General features: G+C 35.6%; 2 protein-coding genes across 2 annotated transcripts; both read left to right on the top strand.

The window, feature by feature from the left end:
• Nucleotides 1-2,010: 2,010 nt before the first annotated feature.
• Smp_135990 (hypothetical protein) lies at nucleotides 2,011-9,320 on the top strand (the record flags this gene model as incomplete). The annotated part of the gene is made up of 2 exons (XM_018789510.1): nucleotides 2,011-2,149; nucleotides 9,256-9,320. 2 exons carry the CDS (start codon nucleotides 2,011-2,013, stop codon nucleotides 9,318-9,320), a joined length of 204 nt encoding a protein of 67 aa, XP_018654946.1.
• A 3,134-nt stretch (nucleotides 9,321-12,454) lies between these two features.
• Smp_136000 (hypothetical protein) lies at nucleotides 12,455-17,147 on the top strand (the record flags this gene model as incomplete). Its single annotated transcript, XM_018789509.1, has 5 exons — nucleotides 12,455-12,563; nucleotides 13,894-14,190; nucleotides 15,368-15,431; nucleotides 16,343-16,545; nucleotides 16,993-17,147. The coding sequence occupies 5 exons, from the start codon at nucleotides 12,455-12,457 to the stop codon at nucleotides 17,145-17,147; spliced, it is 828 nt and encodes a 275-aa protein (XP_018654945.1).
• Between the last annotated feature and the right edge of the window lie 305 nt (nucleotides 17,148-17,452).

Here is a 17,452-nt window from a genome sequence, read left to right as displayed (position 1 = left end):
ACCTTTTCTCCAGAGTTTCACATCACCAGGGAAAAGTAATAAATCTGACGATATCTGCTGTGGAGGACCGTTTTTAAAAATTAAGAAGTTCTTTTGCTGAACCCTGGGGGACCCCGCTAGGAAATTCCATAACCTGAGAAAAAACGAAGTTGACCCTGACCTTGAAAAAGTCGATTATGTAGATATTGAGTAAGTCAATCAATTAACAGTAACTTGATACTTAGCCGTTCAAACTTATTGATGAGTCATACATAATTGAACCTATCACAAGCTTTTGGAAAGTCAAGGTATATGACACCGACTTTCCCCTTGCGATCAAAGATGGTTGTCGATCTGTTCACCGCGGCCAGCAGATTGGTTACTCAAGAATGACCCTTCCTAAAACCGTTCTGTTGGGGTGAAAAAACGTTTATAGATAATAAACAATCACATAGACCATAGAATATCAGGGGGTCCATAATTTTTGTAGGTATTAGTAGAAGTGCTATCAGCTGATAACGTGGTCTGCTGTGTCGACCTCCTTTGAAAATTTGTAATACAAGCCAGCTTCCAATTTTCTGGTACCGTGTCTCGGCCTAATGATTACTGATTACACTGATTAATCATGAAGTTGTGGTATATGTGAATATTAAACTGGAGTCAGATACTGACACGGAAGTCTCATCGTATATGGATTTTCATAGCACAACTGTGGATGATTCTGTCCCATGTGGAATTGTAAGTTTCCCGGTCAGGTTTTGAACCAAAATAATGTAATTGTCTAGTGTCCTATAATTTTCTACTGTTTACCAAATGTCATACATTAATGATGAAGACTACTAGCGTAACGTTATATGGACAAAGTGTTTCAAGAAAATAAAGTGAGATTCAATAAATGTATCGGATATTATGCAATTTCGATCTATAATGGTTAAAAACAAATATCTTCTTTTGTATTTTTGAGATATTGACAAACCAATTCAGAGTTATAGAAGATTCAACAGTGATTTTTTTCTTTACGTTCCAAATCATTCACGACCAGACCAGTAATTAACAGGTTCATACTTTTAGTAAAACTGTAACCGAATTCTATATCTTTTTCATTTTTTTGCTCTTTATACAAAATACCTAATCTTAAATAAGCTATACGTTTCAGGCCATTTTACCCAGGCTATTGAATCAAAATTACCATGTCCCCTAAAAAACCTCAAAAGTAAAGGAATTTTCATACCTGACTTCACTGGTAACTACTTCTGAGATAGCATGTTGTAGAAAAACGGCTACTCCATGGTTTTAAATGTTTCTCTCTCTGATGTTTTTGGTCGTAAATTAACCGTCAAATCTATTTTCGTGCTATTCATCTTTTATCGTTGTTTAGGTATTTACCTAAGTGACGAGACGTTTGAAATGAGTTCGTTTAAACATACATTCCGCTTAATGCAAAAAAAAGGCAAGGAAGTACTGCTGGTAAAAAGCAAGTAATCATAGAATGGTATATTTCGGCACACATAGTGTTTTCTAATTATTTGACTTGATAGTATTTAAATAATGGTGGTTCAAACATCATGAATTACTTCCAATTATGCTGAATCGGTCCCACTAGCTGTTTAGAAGTTTCTCATTGGGGTTTTGATGGATCACCCAGACCAGGGATGGATTTTTTTAGGGCGGAAGTGATTCAATATTAATATGAACAGATAAGATCGAATAGTATTATTATTTTACGAATAGTCATGTAATTGTTAGTTGAATTTTACCACGGTAATATCAGCTGATGAATCACCCAAATTAGGAGAGTACTAGGGGGCCTTTTAGAGACTTTATCAATACAGGTACATCACTCCACATGAAGTATAAGCCAGTACTTTCAGGTTTCGCGAAAACACTAAATTGTCGGGTCCCGATTCGGAAGTAAATATTTTCAACTCGGGTTAGTTTATGGTAAAGACAGTAAATACCGAAATATTGCTACTCACTTTTACTAATAAAACAACGTTTGTTTTCTCTGATTTACAACAAAGTTTGTTACCAATGAAAAACACGGAAGAGACAAAAGTTCGATTGAGTGAGCAAATATCTGGATACATGATTGATGAAATATCAAGTGAAAGTTCAGCAGGTGGGAGACGGTTTTTAAGAAATCCAGAGAAACGAATCCATAAAAATGTTGGTAGGTAAATGAATTCTGTAGTTTTCCGAAGCTTTTTATAGTTGTATCATATGTTTCATTTTAGAGAGTTGGTAATTTTATGACATAAGGAGTTTGAAGCTTAGATAACAATTAAATCTTATTGAATGAGAAGCGATTGCTTCCAATCAGTACTTGAGCCAGGGTGGTTGCACGTTTTAAACGAAGAAGAAGCTCCTTACAAAATAAAGTGAGAAGTAACACTAAGGAAAGTCTAAGGGCAACGTCTCACCAGAATTCAATGACCTGAATAATCGGAATAAGTTGATATCGTTCTTTGAACCTGAATCTCGAACATCTAAAACTACTCAATAAAATTTCCATCAAAAGTCTGTGAATTTATAGATGGTGATGCACTGATCTTCAATACGTCCCCTAAATAGGATAGAATTTTCAGACTGACGGTCATAAAACTTGTTATAACAGGTAAAAGGTGGTTAGCCATGAGTAAAACATTTCCCAACCAACTCAGATGATTGATATTCAATACTTCATCAATCGATTTCCCATTTTACCTAGTATTCTATTTCCAACTCAGGTATTGCTTATTCCATGGGTCCAAAAATACACAAGCAATGCTTCTAATACACATATGGTAGAATACCAGTAGCCTGAAATATCCTCTACTCTCAATGGTCATACTTCACACCCATAAGTGTGACGGAACGAACTGATGATCAGTAAACTCGTTCTATGACTGAAGATGGATATCTCGCCTTCACCACGAATGACGCAATTTAGAAAAAGTTAATCGAGCCTGTCAAATACATGTCGAGATTTCTTTAGATACCAGACTATCAGGACTGATAAGACACCCAGGATAAGTGTAGTGGTCAATGCGTTCAGCTACACTACCTTTCATTAATTCAGGCGATGGCGTAAGCCGTTCCTGAAGTAAGATTTTAAATTTGTAGGGAGAGAACAGCATCTCAAACATGCTTGTATTGCCACCTAAGGTGGCCGGAAGACCCTGTATTTTTTCAGAGTCTTCAACGAACAGAACTATATCATCTGCGTATTCTAGGTCAACAAGTGAATACCCTGATAGAAGACCAATCTCTGAAAATCCAGAAGGTAAGAGCGTTATCTCTAAAAGTATGTCCGTGATAAAGTTGAGTAAAAATAGAGAAAGCGGACAACCTTGACCAACACCACTTGAAGTGGCAAAGTCTGATGACAGCTGGTTTAATTTATTAGTACATTTCACTTCTGCTACTATAGCTGTTTGGATGCCAAACTACCTTGTGTTGGATTTCCCGGTTGACAAACTCCTCTAGTTATTCTTGAAGTACAGTCTTAACGTTTTCATAGTTAAGTTGAACTCCAAGAGTTTATCATGCTGTGGCTTTTTTAAGTTCAATAAGATGCAGAAAAATACGTGCTCGAACTAGAGCATGATCCGGGTATAAACATGTGCTCCAGAATACGGGACAGTCTTCAATCAAGCCGCTTAAACGATGGCTGATGGTATTGTGATAATTTTAAAACCACCGATGAGTCAATTGTGAGGGCCATCACATCAGATGATGTTTCTCCTTATGTTTAAACTTGGTGTTTGTTAGAACTAGATGACTGCAGCAGACGGTCGCCATTATCTGTTTACTGAGCCGCAATATTATATGATACGCCTAAGTGCCTTTCGACTTGTTTAAGTTTTCTTACTTGAGCATTAAGATCACTTACCACTATAAATACATCATAACGTCTAGCTCTTCGAAGGACGTATGATATCCTCTCATAAAATTTATTTTTAACCTCATCTGAGCTGCAATCATTCGGAGCGCGGGCAGAGACAACGAAAAGGCAACGGCGTGTGTACCTGCCGTTTCGAGTTCATACTGTCGCTTCTGGTCGGACAGCGCGCAGGTGAAAGTCCACTGGAAATCAGTCTAATAAAGCCTGTCCTGATTTTGAACTTAATGCTATACCTACATGAGCAGGGTTGCGCAAAGTGGCAAAGAGTTCTCCAGATCCTGAAAGGCGAAATCTTGCCAGTTTTTTATATCTATAAGACGAGGCCAAATGATTTACCGTACCTTGACCGCATATGTGCGTTTTTGAGACGCAGCATAGACAGATGGTACCAGATTCGAGATTATTAGCCAAAAGAGCCTGTTCTCCTACCTGGTACAAAGTTTGAACATGAAAAGCCTCAACATACAGTTTGTAATGAGGTTTCAGGAGACCAGGAAAAACATTTCGAGAACTCAGATCACCAGCATTGGTGGCTCCTGCAGATAAAAATATGCAAGAAGGGTTAATCGAGGGGGCGAAAGAATTATTAGGAAATGAGGGAGGAATTCGAAAGTCAACAAGATGACCTCAGGTGTAGATGAAGGTTTGAAGACTGTTGACACTTCCCTGGTGCCCACACCGTGGAAATATATTTCCTCTTGAGGAGACTGAAAAAGCAGCTGAATTAGTGGTTTTAGCGACCTGGGACCGTGACCTTAAAACCCAAGGAACAACCTCTTGAGACCGGTCACGTACGGCCTTTTTATGAGAAGATTCAGCCAGTCAGTCAGCTACAACGTAGGACCAGGCACATATATGCATCAGTCCAAGTTGCCATACCTCATTAGCACAACAGGATGAACACCAAGTTCATGGAAGTAGTTAATTTAGTGGTGGTAATGCATAAAAGATAGGTTGTATATGAGGATATAGTATAGAAAGGAAGAAAGTTATAAAGCAATTTTAATCTCAAGGTTTAAGGGAAGATAAAGAGTGTATACACCTACGCCATTGTGATCGATTCTGAGCCATGTCACCCACAGTCTCCAACCATAGGTTACGATAGTCACGCGGACCCCAAACAAGTAGTCTGCATCTGCCAACATGGCTCAGACTAGAAGTTAGTGACTTCGAGCACTGATGCCACGTTTTGGTTTGGCCGCCCCTAACTCTCTTCCAACTATCCCCAATACTAGTCATCATAGCGCGTCGTGGTAATCAGTGTTCAGGCATACGTAACACGTGGCCCAACCATCTCAGTCGATGAAGATTCATCACCTCATCAACTGATTTATCATCATTCCCTAATACCCTGTGTCTAACCTCACTATTATTTACCTGGTGATTCCAGCAGATGCGAGCAATATTTCTAAGGCATATGTGGTCAAATACTAGCAAATTATGGGTATCTTCTACTCTTAATGGCTACGTTTCGCAGCCTTAAAATAGAACAGAACAAACTGCTGCGCAGTATACTCGTCCCTTAATTGATAGACGGATATCTCGTCTTCGCAATAGATGACGTAAGTTGGCAAAAGCCAAATGAGCTTTTTGAATCCGTGCTGAGATTTCGTCGGACACCAACCCATTAGGGCTGATCAGACTTCCAAGATGAGTCAAGTTGTCGGCGCGTTCGATTGCTTCACTCCTTATCCTTAGTTCAGGTGTTGACGCAGACCAGTCCTGGAATAACGATTTAAATTTAGAGGGGAGACGGAAGTCCATGTGGTAAGGTGAGACATTTTCATGGTCGACCTTTTTTAACTCCTCCCTTCAGTTTTGAGATAGTAGCATAGCTGCAGATGCTGGCTGTTCTATGGGGACACCTTGATGCTGTCACACCCCTCTACAGTCAGCAGTACAACTTCATCTTATGACATTAAGTCCCTGCTTTTGGTTTTACCGTTTTCCAACCGACTTGTTAGGCATTTTAGGGTCTAAAGAAACATATGTTCCAGCCAATATAACTTGGTTGAGTCATCAAAATAGGTATGCTCGACCACCACTTCAAGTTAGCAGCCACGATCGGGAAACATGATAATAGTAGAAGCTTGGCTACAGACATCTCTTCTGAATCAAGGTTAGTGAAGAAAAGAGACCTGTAGATCGATAGGAGTGTAGATTATAGCTGCTCAAGGTTAGTTGTACCAATTGAGAAGTATAATTGATCAAGTCTAGAACGCTAGGTTAATGAGAAAAACAGCAGGTGTGCGGAAAAGAAATTACAGTCGAAATTCTGGCGGAGGGATATAGCACACGATGTCGATTAACGTGTTAAGAAGTAACAAAACTAGTATCAGTTATATATTGGACGTTGTTTATAACTCTTTTGTTAATATTAAGTGACGTATCATTTGGAGTGCAGCAATACTTTATAGTATTATCTATACAGTTACTCTCAGTTTTCTAAATTTGCCATATTACTTGGCGACGGCTAAAGAACTGTCAAAACCTAGGATCACCGTACAGCTGTTGAGCTCACTCAACAGTTTAAGACCACAATTGAACATAAAATCAAAATTTCGGGATTTTATGCCCGTGAGAAGTCCGATACCACTGAATAGAAGATTTTAAACCTCTTGGTTCTTATTTCCCAGTCCATTTTTTACTGTAACGTCGAACGACTATTATTCAGTGCCAAAAACTATTAACTGTTTTTATTTTTAGCTTCCACTCTAAATGCTTATATCTTTCATTATTTTACATTGTGACATTTTTATATGTTTAATTGCTCAATCATTAATCTGCTAACACCTAGCGGACGAACAGCTGTGGAAACAGCAGTAACATCTATTAGTCATTTAAACCATAGGGCTCCAAAAAACCAATGGATTTCTTTTAAGTCTATTTCACTGATGGATTCGCGTAAACTCATCCCATCAGGCTCTGAACATGACGAAGAGCGTAAACAAATTAGATCTAGGTTAACTAAAAGTCTAAGGAACGATCGTGAGCAGTGGTGGGCAACGAAAGCAAAAGAGATGGAAAAGGCAGCGGCTGTAGGCAACACCAGGCAACTATTCAGACTAATAAAAGAAACTGGAATTAAGAAGTCAAGTGTAAGTGAGACAATCTCCGAAAAAGACGGAACCCTTATCTGCTCTCAACCCAAACGTTTAGAACGATGGGCGGAACACTTTAAGGAACAGTTTAGCTGGCCTTCAGCTACTGCACAACTACCCACTATTCCCAGAAAACCTGAATGGAACATTGAAGTAGGCCCCCCGACCCTACTTGAAGTTCAAAAGGCTATAGGTAATCTGAAACGAGGAAGAGCAGCTGGACCAGATGGATTGGCTCCAGAGGTCTTTAAATATGGTGGTCCAATTTTAGCGATTAGGTTGACTAATATTCTGGCTAAAATCTGGGAGACGGATGTAATCCCATCCGACTGGTCACAATCACTTATTGTCCCAATATATAAAAAGGGGTCAAAATCATCCTGCGATAACCATAGAGGGATTAGTCTGACTAACATAGTATCTAAAATACTAGCCTCAATAATTATCGGGCGCCTAACTAAGACTCGTGAACTGCAAACACGAGAAAATCAGGCTGGCTTCAGACCTGGTCGTGGCTGTATCGACCACATATTCACCATTCGTCAAGTTTTAGAGCACAAACACGTTTATCGGCGTCCGACAATGATAGTTTTTCTTGACTTGAAAGCAGCATTTGACTCTGTAGACCGAGAGGTTCTGTGGCAGTGTCTGTCATTGAAAGGTGTACCTCAGAAGTACATAAACCTTGTGAAGGCTCTTTACTCGAACACTACCAGTCGAGTGAGAGCTTATGGCGAACTGTCATATGATTTTGCAACCTCAAGTGGTGTACGTCAAGGCTGTCCACTATCCCCTTTTTTGTTTAACTTCATTATAGACCTGTTGCTGCAAATAACACTCTCGTCGACTGAATTTACAGGAATTGATCTCCTACCAGGGGGGCCACTAAGCGACTTAGAATACGCAGATGACATAGTCCTGTTTGGTGAAGACGCTGACAAAATGCAGAGTCTTCTGTTGGAACTCAGTAATAATGCCAGGATGTTTGGGATGCGTTTCTCCCCATCCAAATGTAAATTGTTACTCCAGGACTGGCCGGCGTCAACACCCGAACTAAGGATAGGGAGTGAAGTAGTCGAACGCGTCGACAACTTCGCTTATCTTAGAAGTTTGATCAGCCCTAATGGGTTGGTGTCTGACGAAATCTCTGCACGGATTCAAAAAGCTCGTTTGGCTTTTGCCAACTTACGTCACCTATGGCGAAGACGAGATATCCGTCTATCAATTAAGGGACGAGTATACTGCGCATCAGTTCGCTCTGTTCTACTTTACGGCTGTGAAACATGGCCATTAAGAGTAGAAGATACCCATAATTTGCTAGTATTTGACCACAGATGTCTTAGAAATATTGCTCGCATCTACTGGGATCACCGGGTAAGTAATAGTGAGGTTAGACGCAGGGTATTAGGGAACGATGGTAAATCAGTTGATGAGGTGATGAATCTTCATCGACTGAGATGGTTGGGCCACGTGTTACGTATGCCTGAACACCGATTACCACGACGCGCTATGATGACTAGTATTGGGGATGGTTGGAAGAGAGTTAGGGGCGGTCAAACCAAAACATGGCATCAGTGCTCGAAGTCACTAACTTCTAGTCTGAGCCATGTTGGCAGATGCAGACTACTTGTTTGGGGTCCGCGTGACTATCGTAACCTATGGTTGGAGACTGTGGGTGACATGGCTCAGAATCGATCACAATGGCGTAGGTGTATACACTCTTTATCTTCCCTTAAACTATGAGATTAAAATTGATTCATATCTCTCTTCCTTCCTGTACTATATCCTTATATACAACCTTTCTTTATATACTACCACCACTAAATTAATTACTTCTATGAATCCGGTGTTCATCTTGTTGTGCTAATGAGGTATGGCAACTTGGACCGATGCATATATGTGCCTGGTCCTACGTTGTAGCTGACTGACTGACTGACTAACACCTAGCGGTCTAAATATCTAGGTTCTATAATGAGACTAAAGTAATGTTTGAAATTTGGTTTTTTCTAGTTCCCATATTTTCACCTTGATCCATACATTTACAGTCATCGGATCTAAGTTTAAGATGAAAACAACTTTCGAAATATACAACAAAGGCTTGACCGTAAAACTTTGTCTTGAAATCATTCATCATCAATTTATTGTACTGGTCCATGGAACTGTATTGAAAAAAATAAAAACTATAGTGGAGCTAGTATACGAATAACAGATAATAAAGAAATAATTAATCTAACATAATGTTTAAAAAGACGTAAAATTATTATGATTAGATAAAAAAAACCTTGTTCTTAGGCTTGAAGGATATTTTAGGGGCTTGCAATTTTCAAACTAAGGATAACGGGGCTCGTGCTGAATAAAAAATGTCTACTGGATAGTCATAATTTAAGGTGAAACATCTAACAACCGCTTTATTGTGTCAGCGATTTGTAAACTTTATAACGACTGTTTCTCTTGCATACAGGATTTCATTAATGATATTCTGTTTTTTTATTTCGTACTTTCCATTATAATTTATATTGGGTTCCATAGATGACAGCTTAGTAGTGTCATTTCTGATAACCGTTTTACCATGATGAATATTAATTCAGTTTTTAATACTTTGGTATTTGTGTTATACTAGTTCGAAAACAATCTCCAGCTACAACTGAAGATGAAAATACTGAAGATTTGCTGACTCCGTTTAGTGCAGGAAAAACGTCACTAAATTTAAATAAACATTCAACACAAAAAGTATTCAATAACAAAGTACGTTCATATTTGTGTATAATGAAAACACATTTCACCTGATCAAGAATTATTAACAAGACAGAATAATATGAAGTCACTGTATTTCGGAGTTTCTCATCAGTTGCAACCTAAAAATAATAGTACTAACTTACGTCTGTTACCGCTCGTCGAGGAGCATAGGCAGCCAACAAGCATTCCCCATCCAATTCTGTCCTGGGCAATCCTTTCCAGTTGTTATTCATCTTTTTCATATCCGCTTTCGATTCTCGACGCAGTATGTTCTTTGACCTTCCTTTTTTCTGTTTCCCTTCAAGATTCCAAGTTAGCGCTTGCCTCGTGATGCAGTTTGATGATTTCCTCAGTGTGTGTCATATCCACTTCCATCACTATTTCCTGATTTCCTCTTTAGCTGAAAGCTCGTTTGTTCTCTCCCATAGTAGGCTGTTGCTGGTGGTATCCGGTCAACGTACATTGAGTATCTTGCATAGACAATTGTTTATAAATACTTGTACTTTTCTGATGATGGTTGTGGTAGTTTCCAAAGTTTCAATTCCCTACAGTAGAACTATCTTGAAGTTCGTATTGAAGATTAAACATAGTACTATGGATAGTCAAAAATCAGCTTATATACTTTATAACATAGAATGTGTAAAATAATAATTAGTGTTGTAAAAAGAAAAAATTGCATAACACAAACATTTGTGAAGGATGTCACAACAAAGCAAGATTGATAACTGAATCTTTTTGAATGCATAAATTTATGGCAATTACTTCAGCAAAACATGGTAAATTCAATGTTTATTTATTTATTAATTACCTTGAAGGGATTTGTAGAAATTTTATTATGTAATTTAATTTTATAACAGAAAACAGCTTGATTCATATAAATTTATTTTATATCAGAAGGGGGTTTTGTGAAGATTTTAATAATTTTGTATCGTTGAGATCATGAGTCAATTGAAGCTAGACCGCCATGGAAAACCTGGAAGCATTGGACGGGGGATCGTGAATGCGCACTGCTTAGGAGTCCCACAATAGGACGAAACGGCCGTCCAGTGCTTCCAGGTTTTTCATGGTGGTCTAGCTTCAATTGACTTATTTTATATCAGTTATTTTTAAATTATCTACCTTTTTATTAATTAAAACAAACTAATGAATTCATTTTTTCTATTTAATTAAAAGTCGAAAAATTCAAGTGGGATAAAATCAAAAGAAGTTGAAAAATATTCTGTCAATAATAATGGTATAAATGAACTATTAGTAGTACAAGAAAATGATGAGAATGATTTAAGTAGAATCTCAGTTTTATCCTTCAATAATAAAGATTCACTGAGTAGTGCAAATAAAGGTAAGTTTATATATATAGAAAAGGAATAAGACAGATTTATCACTTAGCATATAAGTAATCTTTATTAGGCTGAAAAGCCTGCCCCCCTTATATTTATCAAATAATAATCGGGAAGAAAATTATTAGGTTTGTCTATATCCTGTCAGCTGCTGAAGATGCTGAAAAAGTGTGAGAGCTTTCAAATATCTTGTAAGGGAATCCAAAAATCCTTATCAAACATTTAAGTGAATAAGAAGTGTTAACTCGAAATTAGTGTGGACGATCGCTGAAGTTGATCACAGGGTACTGAACAGTTGCGAGTACTGAACACTTGTCTTTATGTAATGTCAATTTTGGTTGTTCAGTGGTTAATGAAACCCCAGAATAGACGAAAAACTACAAACGAAGCTCTATCAAACTATGGAATCTGTAATGTAGACAAGATATCAGTCAACTTTTCAAATAGCAATTGTACTACGTGGTAGTTCTTTCTGTGTTTAATAAAACCCAGAACTGTTTACAATAGGTTTTTGAAATCTTGATCTTAAAATTAATTAATCTGTCACTATTAGTGACCAGAATGTTGTATTTGTGTACCTATATTCCAAATCGTCATTATCTAGTTTAGTGAAATAACAGTATGACAGTAGAATATGTAGGAGAATTTTAACTAGACGATTTAGTTTAGTGGGTAACTCTCTGGATTTGTTTAAATATACTGTGGTGATTTGTGGTAGCGAAAGTAAGTATAATTGCTCACCTATTGTGAACAAATCGGAACCCAATTTACTGACCAATAAATATATGATTTCATTTCCGCCAATTGACTGCCTGTAATTGCATGGAATGAAGTGTCGTCTAGCGCTACTCTGGTTCTTTCTTCTTGGTCATGAATCGGGCATCTGACCCCACGTTTTGTAAATTAACGATCTGTTCGAAGTAAATAGGATTATCACAGGAGAAATAAACTGGGAAAAACAGAATGATCCGAAACATTGAAATAGGAGTGTGAATTGGTAAGATAAGTGGTTCAGTGCAACTGAGAAATATTGCTTATTCTAATAAATAGACCGTAAAAAGAGTTAAATTTGCTTCAAGATACCGAATAAATAATATGACATTAAACAAGAATATAGAAAGTAGGCTGAAAGTAATGAAACTAAACAATAAGTCTAATTGTTTCCACTTGTTTTGAGGATTTACATCTGAACGTTAGGACAAATACCTGTTCACTTGATATTATTATAAACGACTCAATACCATGACGCTTATTACGTCTATTACTAACTAGTTTACCATCTGAGGTACAAGTTTAAGATTCCTACTTTAAGTTTGTGAAATATGTATTGATTTATAAATTCAAACTGTAAACTCATAAAATAATTCCTCATTTACTGAAATTAAATTTCCCTAGAAGCTTCACGAAATGAAAGCAAAATGAGTACATTCGATGATCAATTAATATTATCTGTTGATGAATTAATGAATGACAATAGGATAGATTGCGGAAGTTATTGCTCAACAAGTCGTTTTGACAAGTCGTATAGTGAGTTTCTGTTTTGTTGTAATTAATAAATATAAAATACCAGTAATATATACAGAATACGTGTTTTAAACATACTAGCTAACTTACTAGATAAATTTCAATCATAACCAAATGATGAGACGAATATGACATTAATAACTACCTAGTGAACGATCAATTGTAAATATGTTTCAGTCCTACAGGAGGTCAATTATAGACAGAAAAGTTCAGTGGTAACGACTTAGACTGTGAAGCTGGGTGATTCAGATTCGGATCCATTAGGAATCATTAATTCCATCATGAAAGAAGTACGAATTGCTAATGAGTGCTATACAGGATGAAAACTTGGTCCAAGGTTCCTTTACCAGCTACCTACAACCATATAATATGGCTGAGTAGTATTTAACCTAACTGAATAAAGGAGAATTGCAAGTTCACTGAAATAAAATCAACATATTAAAAGATATAATAAAATAAATTAGGTAAAGTGTAAGTTTTTATGGAAGTTATAGATTTACAGCTAGATTTGTTACTGATATTAAATACTATCTATCAAAATATGCAGTGATAATACATATGAAATATCAGTCACAAAAAGTACTATGGATAAACAATGACATTAGTTAATGGCAATCCTAGATATCACTCTCATTTGTCACTGGAAGGACAAATTAATTTGATGAAGTTCTTGACGTATTAATTCTATTTTAAGTAATTTAAAATTGGTCTCAGTAGCTGAGATGCATTTATTTATTAGCTTTCTCTAAATTATTTTTGAAACATCTTATCCTCGCTAATGAATTGAACTCTTATACTTTCAGTTCATGTATTTCTTATTCTATTCATGTACCGTCTCGAAATGGAATGACTTAAATCTTCACAATTTCAGGAAAAAAAATTTTTTTTTCTGTATTTGAAAAATGACAATACCGTAGATACTATCGAATAGATAACTCAGCTATTAATACTCAGTGCGACTTGACAAGCTCATTCAGATATGTTCTGTAGATCGCTTTTTTTAGATGCGGACATCGTGTATCTAGACACTTAATACTATGATTATTCTTTTCTGGATTTTTTTCATATTTAATCACATATAACTTCACTAAATACTATCGCCTATCTCTGCTATTATTATTTTATATCTTTCCTGAAATTGTAATTTCTGTATCCTCCTTATGTCATTTCCTTTCACTATTCCGTTTAAAATTTCCCAAGTTTAAAGACAAAAAAAGAAACATACTCACTAGTGCAGCAATGCAAGGAAGATTTACTCGTGAAATAGCTTGGTGTTTTTTTTGCGATGATATTTATACTTAAAATTCTTATCAATAAAACTCACTTATCTTAGATGAAAAATCACTGATGGAAATTGAAGAAGTTATTGAATGTGAAAACTCCCATTCACGTACATTGACGGAGGAGATATCTAATAAAAATCTTCCATTAGAGAAGATATCTTGTCAAATGGACAATGAAAATAATACTAGTGAAATTGATGAATATTCAGATGATTTTGAAAATGAACAAGATCTAATTAGTTCAACTAAAGAAAATTTAAAATGCAATCTAATCACAACACAGAGATCATTATCACCTAAAACAAAGAAGGCTGATCGTCTAATAAATCAAAAAGTTTATAATGAAGGTTCGTTGATAATCAATGATTATTTACATATATTGTGTATTTTGCTAGGGAATAAATTTCCCGTCATTTAATTTCAACAAATACATGTAACATACTATTTGTACAAGTACGATATTTTTCAGAGTATGGAAGTTACATAGTTTTCAATGTAATGAATGAAACAACTCATTGACTGGATGCTTACATACCCATAAAATTTCATTGAAATTCTTATTTAAACTAACACTCTGAGTGTTTTGGACGCTTTAAGTACGTTGTAGTTAGCTGTGATGTTTGCTAGTTTAATTTTTCACAGTTCTTCACGATAAAAACCTAAGTTGATTAGAAAGTATTTTAAGAAGTTAACAAGTATTGATGGACAATCTCAACGAAGTTCTATTCATTAGGCCTATTAAAATTTATTGATATTAAGAAAGCCATCAGGTAAAAGTAAAAATATCCCAATCGTCATTGGATATAGTTATTCCTGTTAAAGAGATTTTGAAAAATTTAGTCTAATATATTCAACAGGTGTTTTTCGTTATTTTTAGGGTTATAACACTGTCAACCTCTTCCTTTTTGAATGGGTTAAGCAGATATTTCAATACAACATAGTATATTCTGTCATAATGTTTACTTTATTTGTATTATTAATCCTTGTTGAATTACTTACACTTGTTACCCCTCGTGGAGTAGAGGCCACCAACAAGAATTTTCCTACCTACTCTATCCTGAGCTTTCCTTTCCAGTTGTTTTCACGTGTTATTCACTCCTTTGTTGTGTGCCTGCACTTCCCTGTGTAACATGTTCCCTGGTCCGCACGGCGGAACTGTCTTAACGTTCGTACTGAAGATTCTGATTTTGATGTTGGCTTACAGTTCTTTTGAGTTCCATATATTCTTCAATTCTAGGAATGGTACCCTCGTTTTACAACTTCACTACCAATGTTCTTCATTTATCATTTACCAATGACTGTATTCTCACACTTTTTATTTTTATATACTGTTAACGATTTATCAAGCTAGTCAGAACACAAACCACTTAATCAGATATAAAGTTAACATTATATTATTGTTGACAATAGATAATATAGTGAATTCTTTTAAATGAAGTAAGATCCTGATGTAATTTGAAATAGTATCTATGACTATCTTATGTGTGTTAATGTTATATAACGTTTTCTCCAATCATCAATTAGTACCTATGAATTCCTTTGGACCATTGAATAAAACAAATTTACGTGAAACGATTTCATCTAAGAAGTAAGTACAGATACGCTATTTGTCAAAATACTAATTATTTATAAAGTTGTATCCAATTTAAACAATACTGCTCAAAACTTTCATAATTTACGTTTATATTTCATAAAAGTGTAACATTTTTCAGGCAAAACCAGTGACCAATCAAAAATATGAATCTTAAATTTACGAAACATCATTTAGACAACACAACTATCCAAAATCACAGATATTATTCAGTAAATAATTTATGTAGTTGCTGACATGGTGAAAGTTTAATATACTTGACAGTACATAAATAAAAATTTCACCTATTCAGAGTTTGATGAATTAGATGATGTATAGGACGATGGGATTTGATTATGATTTCAAAGAATGGATTTTAATTAGTTGAATTTCAGTGTTATGATATTACAATTAATTAGTAAAAACATGAGGTGGCTGAATTGATAATCTGACCATTGTTTTGATAACAAGATCTAAGACGATCAAATTACAAAAAGACACGACTATTTGGGTATTACGAGAATGTATTAAGAAGTAAAACTTTTCAAATACAAAAAAATCGATTAAAGCAGTGTAACTGTGTAACATAAAAAATAATTATTCCGAAGTAAACATGAAGTTCACAAGACGACAACTGAATGAGCTTGTAGTTCTGCTCAACTTATACCCTGATCTTATTTTTATTCTGCATTCTCAGTTATACAACCCACTAGGCATTAGCCCTGAAAAACTATTCAACGAGTTTGTTCAGTATGATAGTAAATTTTCACCACGAACTAACAACAGCTGGAGAACCATTGAAAACTAGAAGCAATAAATAGCTGACTTTTTCTAGTTTGAAACTCCATAAACGAAATTGACATGAAGTATTAAATCATAGTGCGAACAGCGGATAATTAAGTTTACCTCATTTTTATGCTTGTTTTTAGAATATCTAAAAACTCATCTGAAACTCGACAATCAAAGGATGCTGAAGTTCAAACAGTGTGGTCAGGTTATTTTTCACAAAACTACCATATTCCACACAACTTTCCAATAATAAAATATGAAGAAATTCCCACTCCTACTATTAACACTACTCTTAAAATGCAAAATATGACGTCATCGCTCATAAATTACAAAACATTAGATAGTAAGTATCATATTTCAAGTAGTTTCCTGTGATATAAATTATGATAGTTGTGAAATTGTTAATCTCCATCGTTTGCGTAATTGGTTATCTAAAACATATATATCAAATTTCAGTACTCAGAAAAAATTCAATGTGTAATGGAAGAACCATGACTGGAAACGCCAGAGAAATTTTCTGGCAATCATTGGGTTGATTAAACTTACTGGAAGCATTTATAATGACGAAAAGTTATTGTTTTACATAGTAAATATAATTTGTCAACAAGAACTAGTACAACGCAATAGCATTTGAAGCGAACGGTATTGGGTTCGAGCCCAGGAGTGGATATCAACTCTGTTAGACACTATCTATCTCTGCTTAGAAAGCTATTACAGTTCATTTGTGAAATTTATAAATACACCTTGTTAGAAAATTGATTATAATTTTTCTCAATTATTTTTTAATTAGCTTTAACGACCTATAATCCTTGTTTGACTGCACTGGATAATATGTTGAAACAACAAATAAATCTTACAAGAGAATTTTTAACAACACAAAGAAATTTACATGAAACAATTAGCAAAGCAATAAGTCAATGTGTTATCACAAAAAATTATAATTAAAGAGTAAGAATTATACAGGTAAGTGATAAATATATTCAAATAAAAATTTTCATGAAACTATCTTGTTTCGTTAGAAAAATAAATCAGAAAGGGGTTTTGTGGAAATTATAGTAGTTTAATAGTTGAATTCATGAGTTAGTTGAGGATAAACCACCACGGAAAACCTGGAAGCACTCAACGCCCGTTTCCTCCTAGTACGAGACTCCTCAGAAGTGCGCATCTACGGTCCCGCCCGCAGGATTTGAACCCAGGACCTATCTGTCACGCGCGCGAACAATTAACCTCTAGACCACTGAGCCGGCATC

Source organism: Schistosoma mansoni, chromosome W (assembly GCF_000237925.1).
Source record: "Schistosoma mansoni strain Puerto Rico chromosome W, complete genome".
In the NCBI taxonomy this organism is placed as follows: domain Eukaryota; kingdom Metazoa; phylum Platyhelminthes; class Trematoda; order Strigeidida; family Schistosomatidae; genus Schistosoma; species Schistosoma mansoni.
The sequence above is the reverse complement of the archived record's forward strand: the minus strand, read 5'-3'. Positions and strand labels throughout refer to the sequence as shown.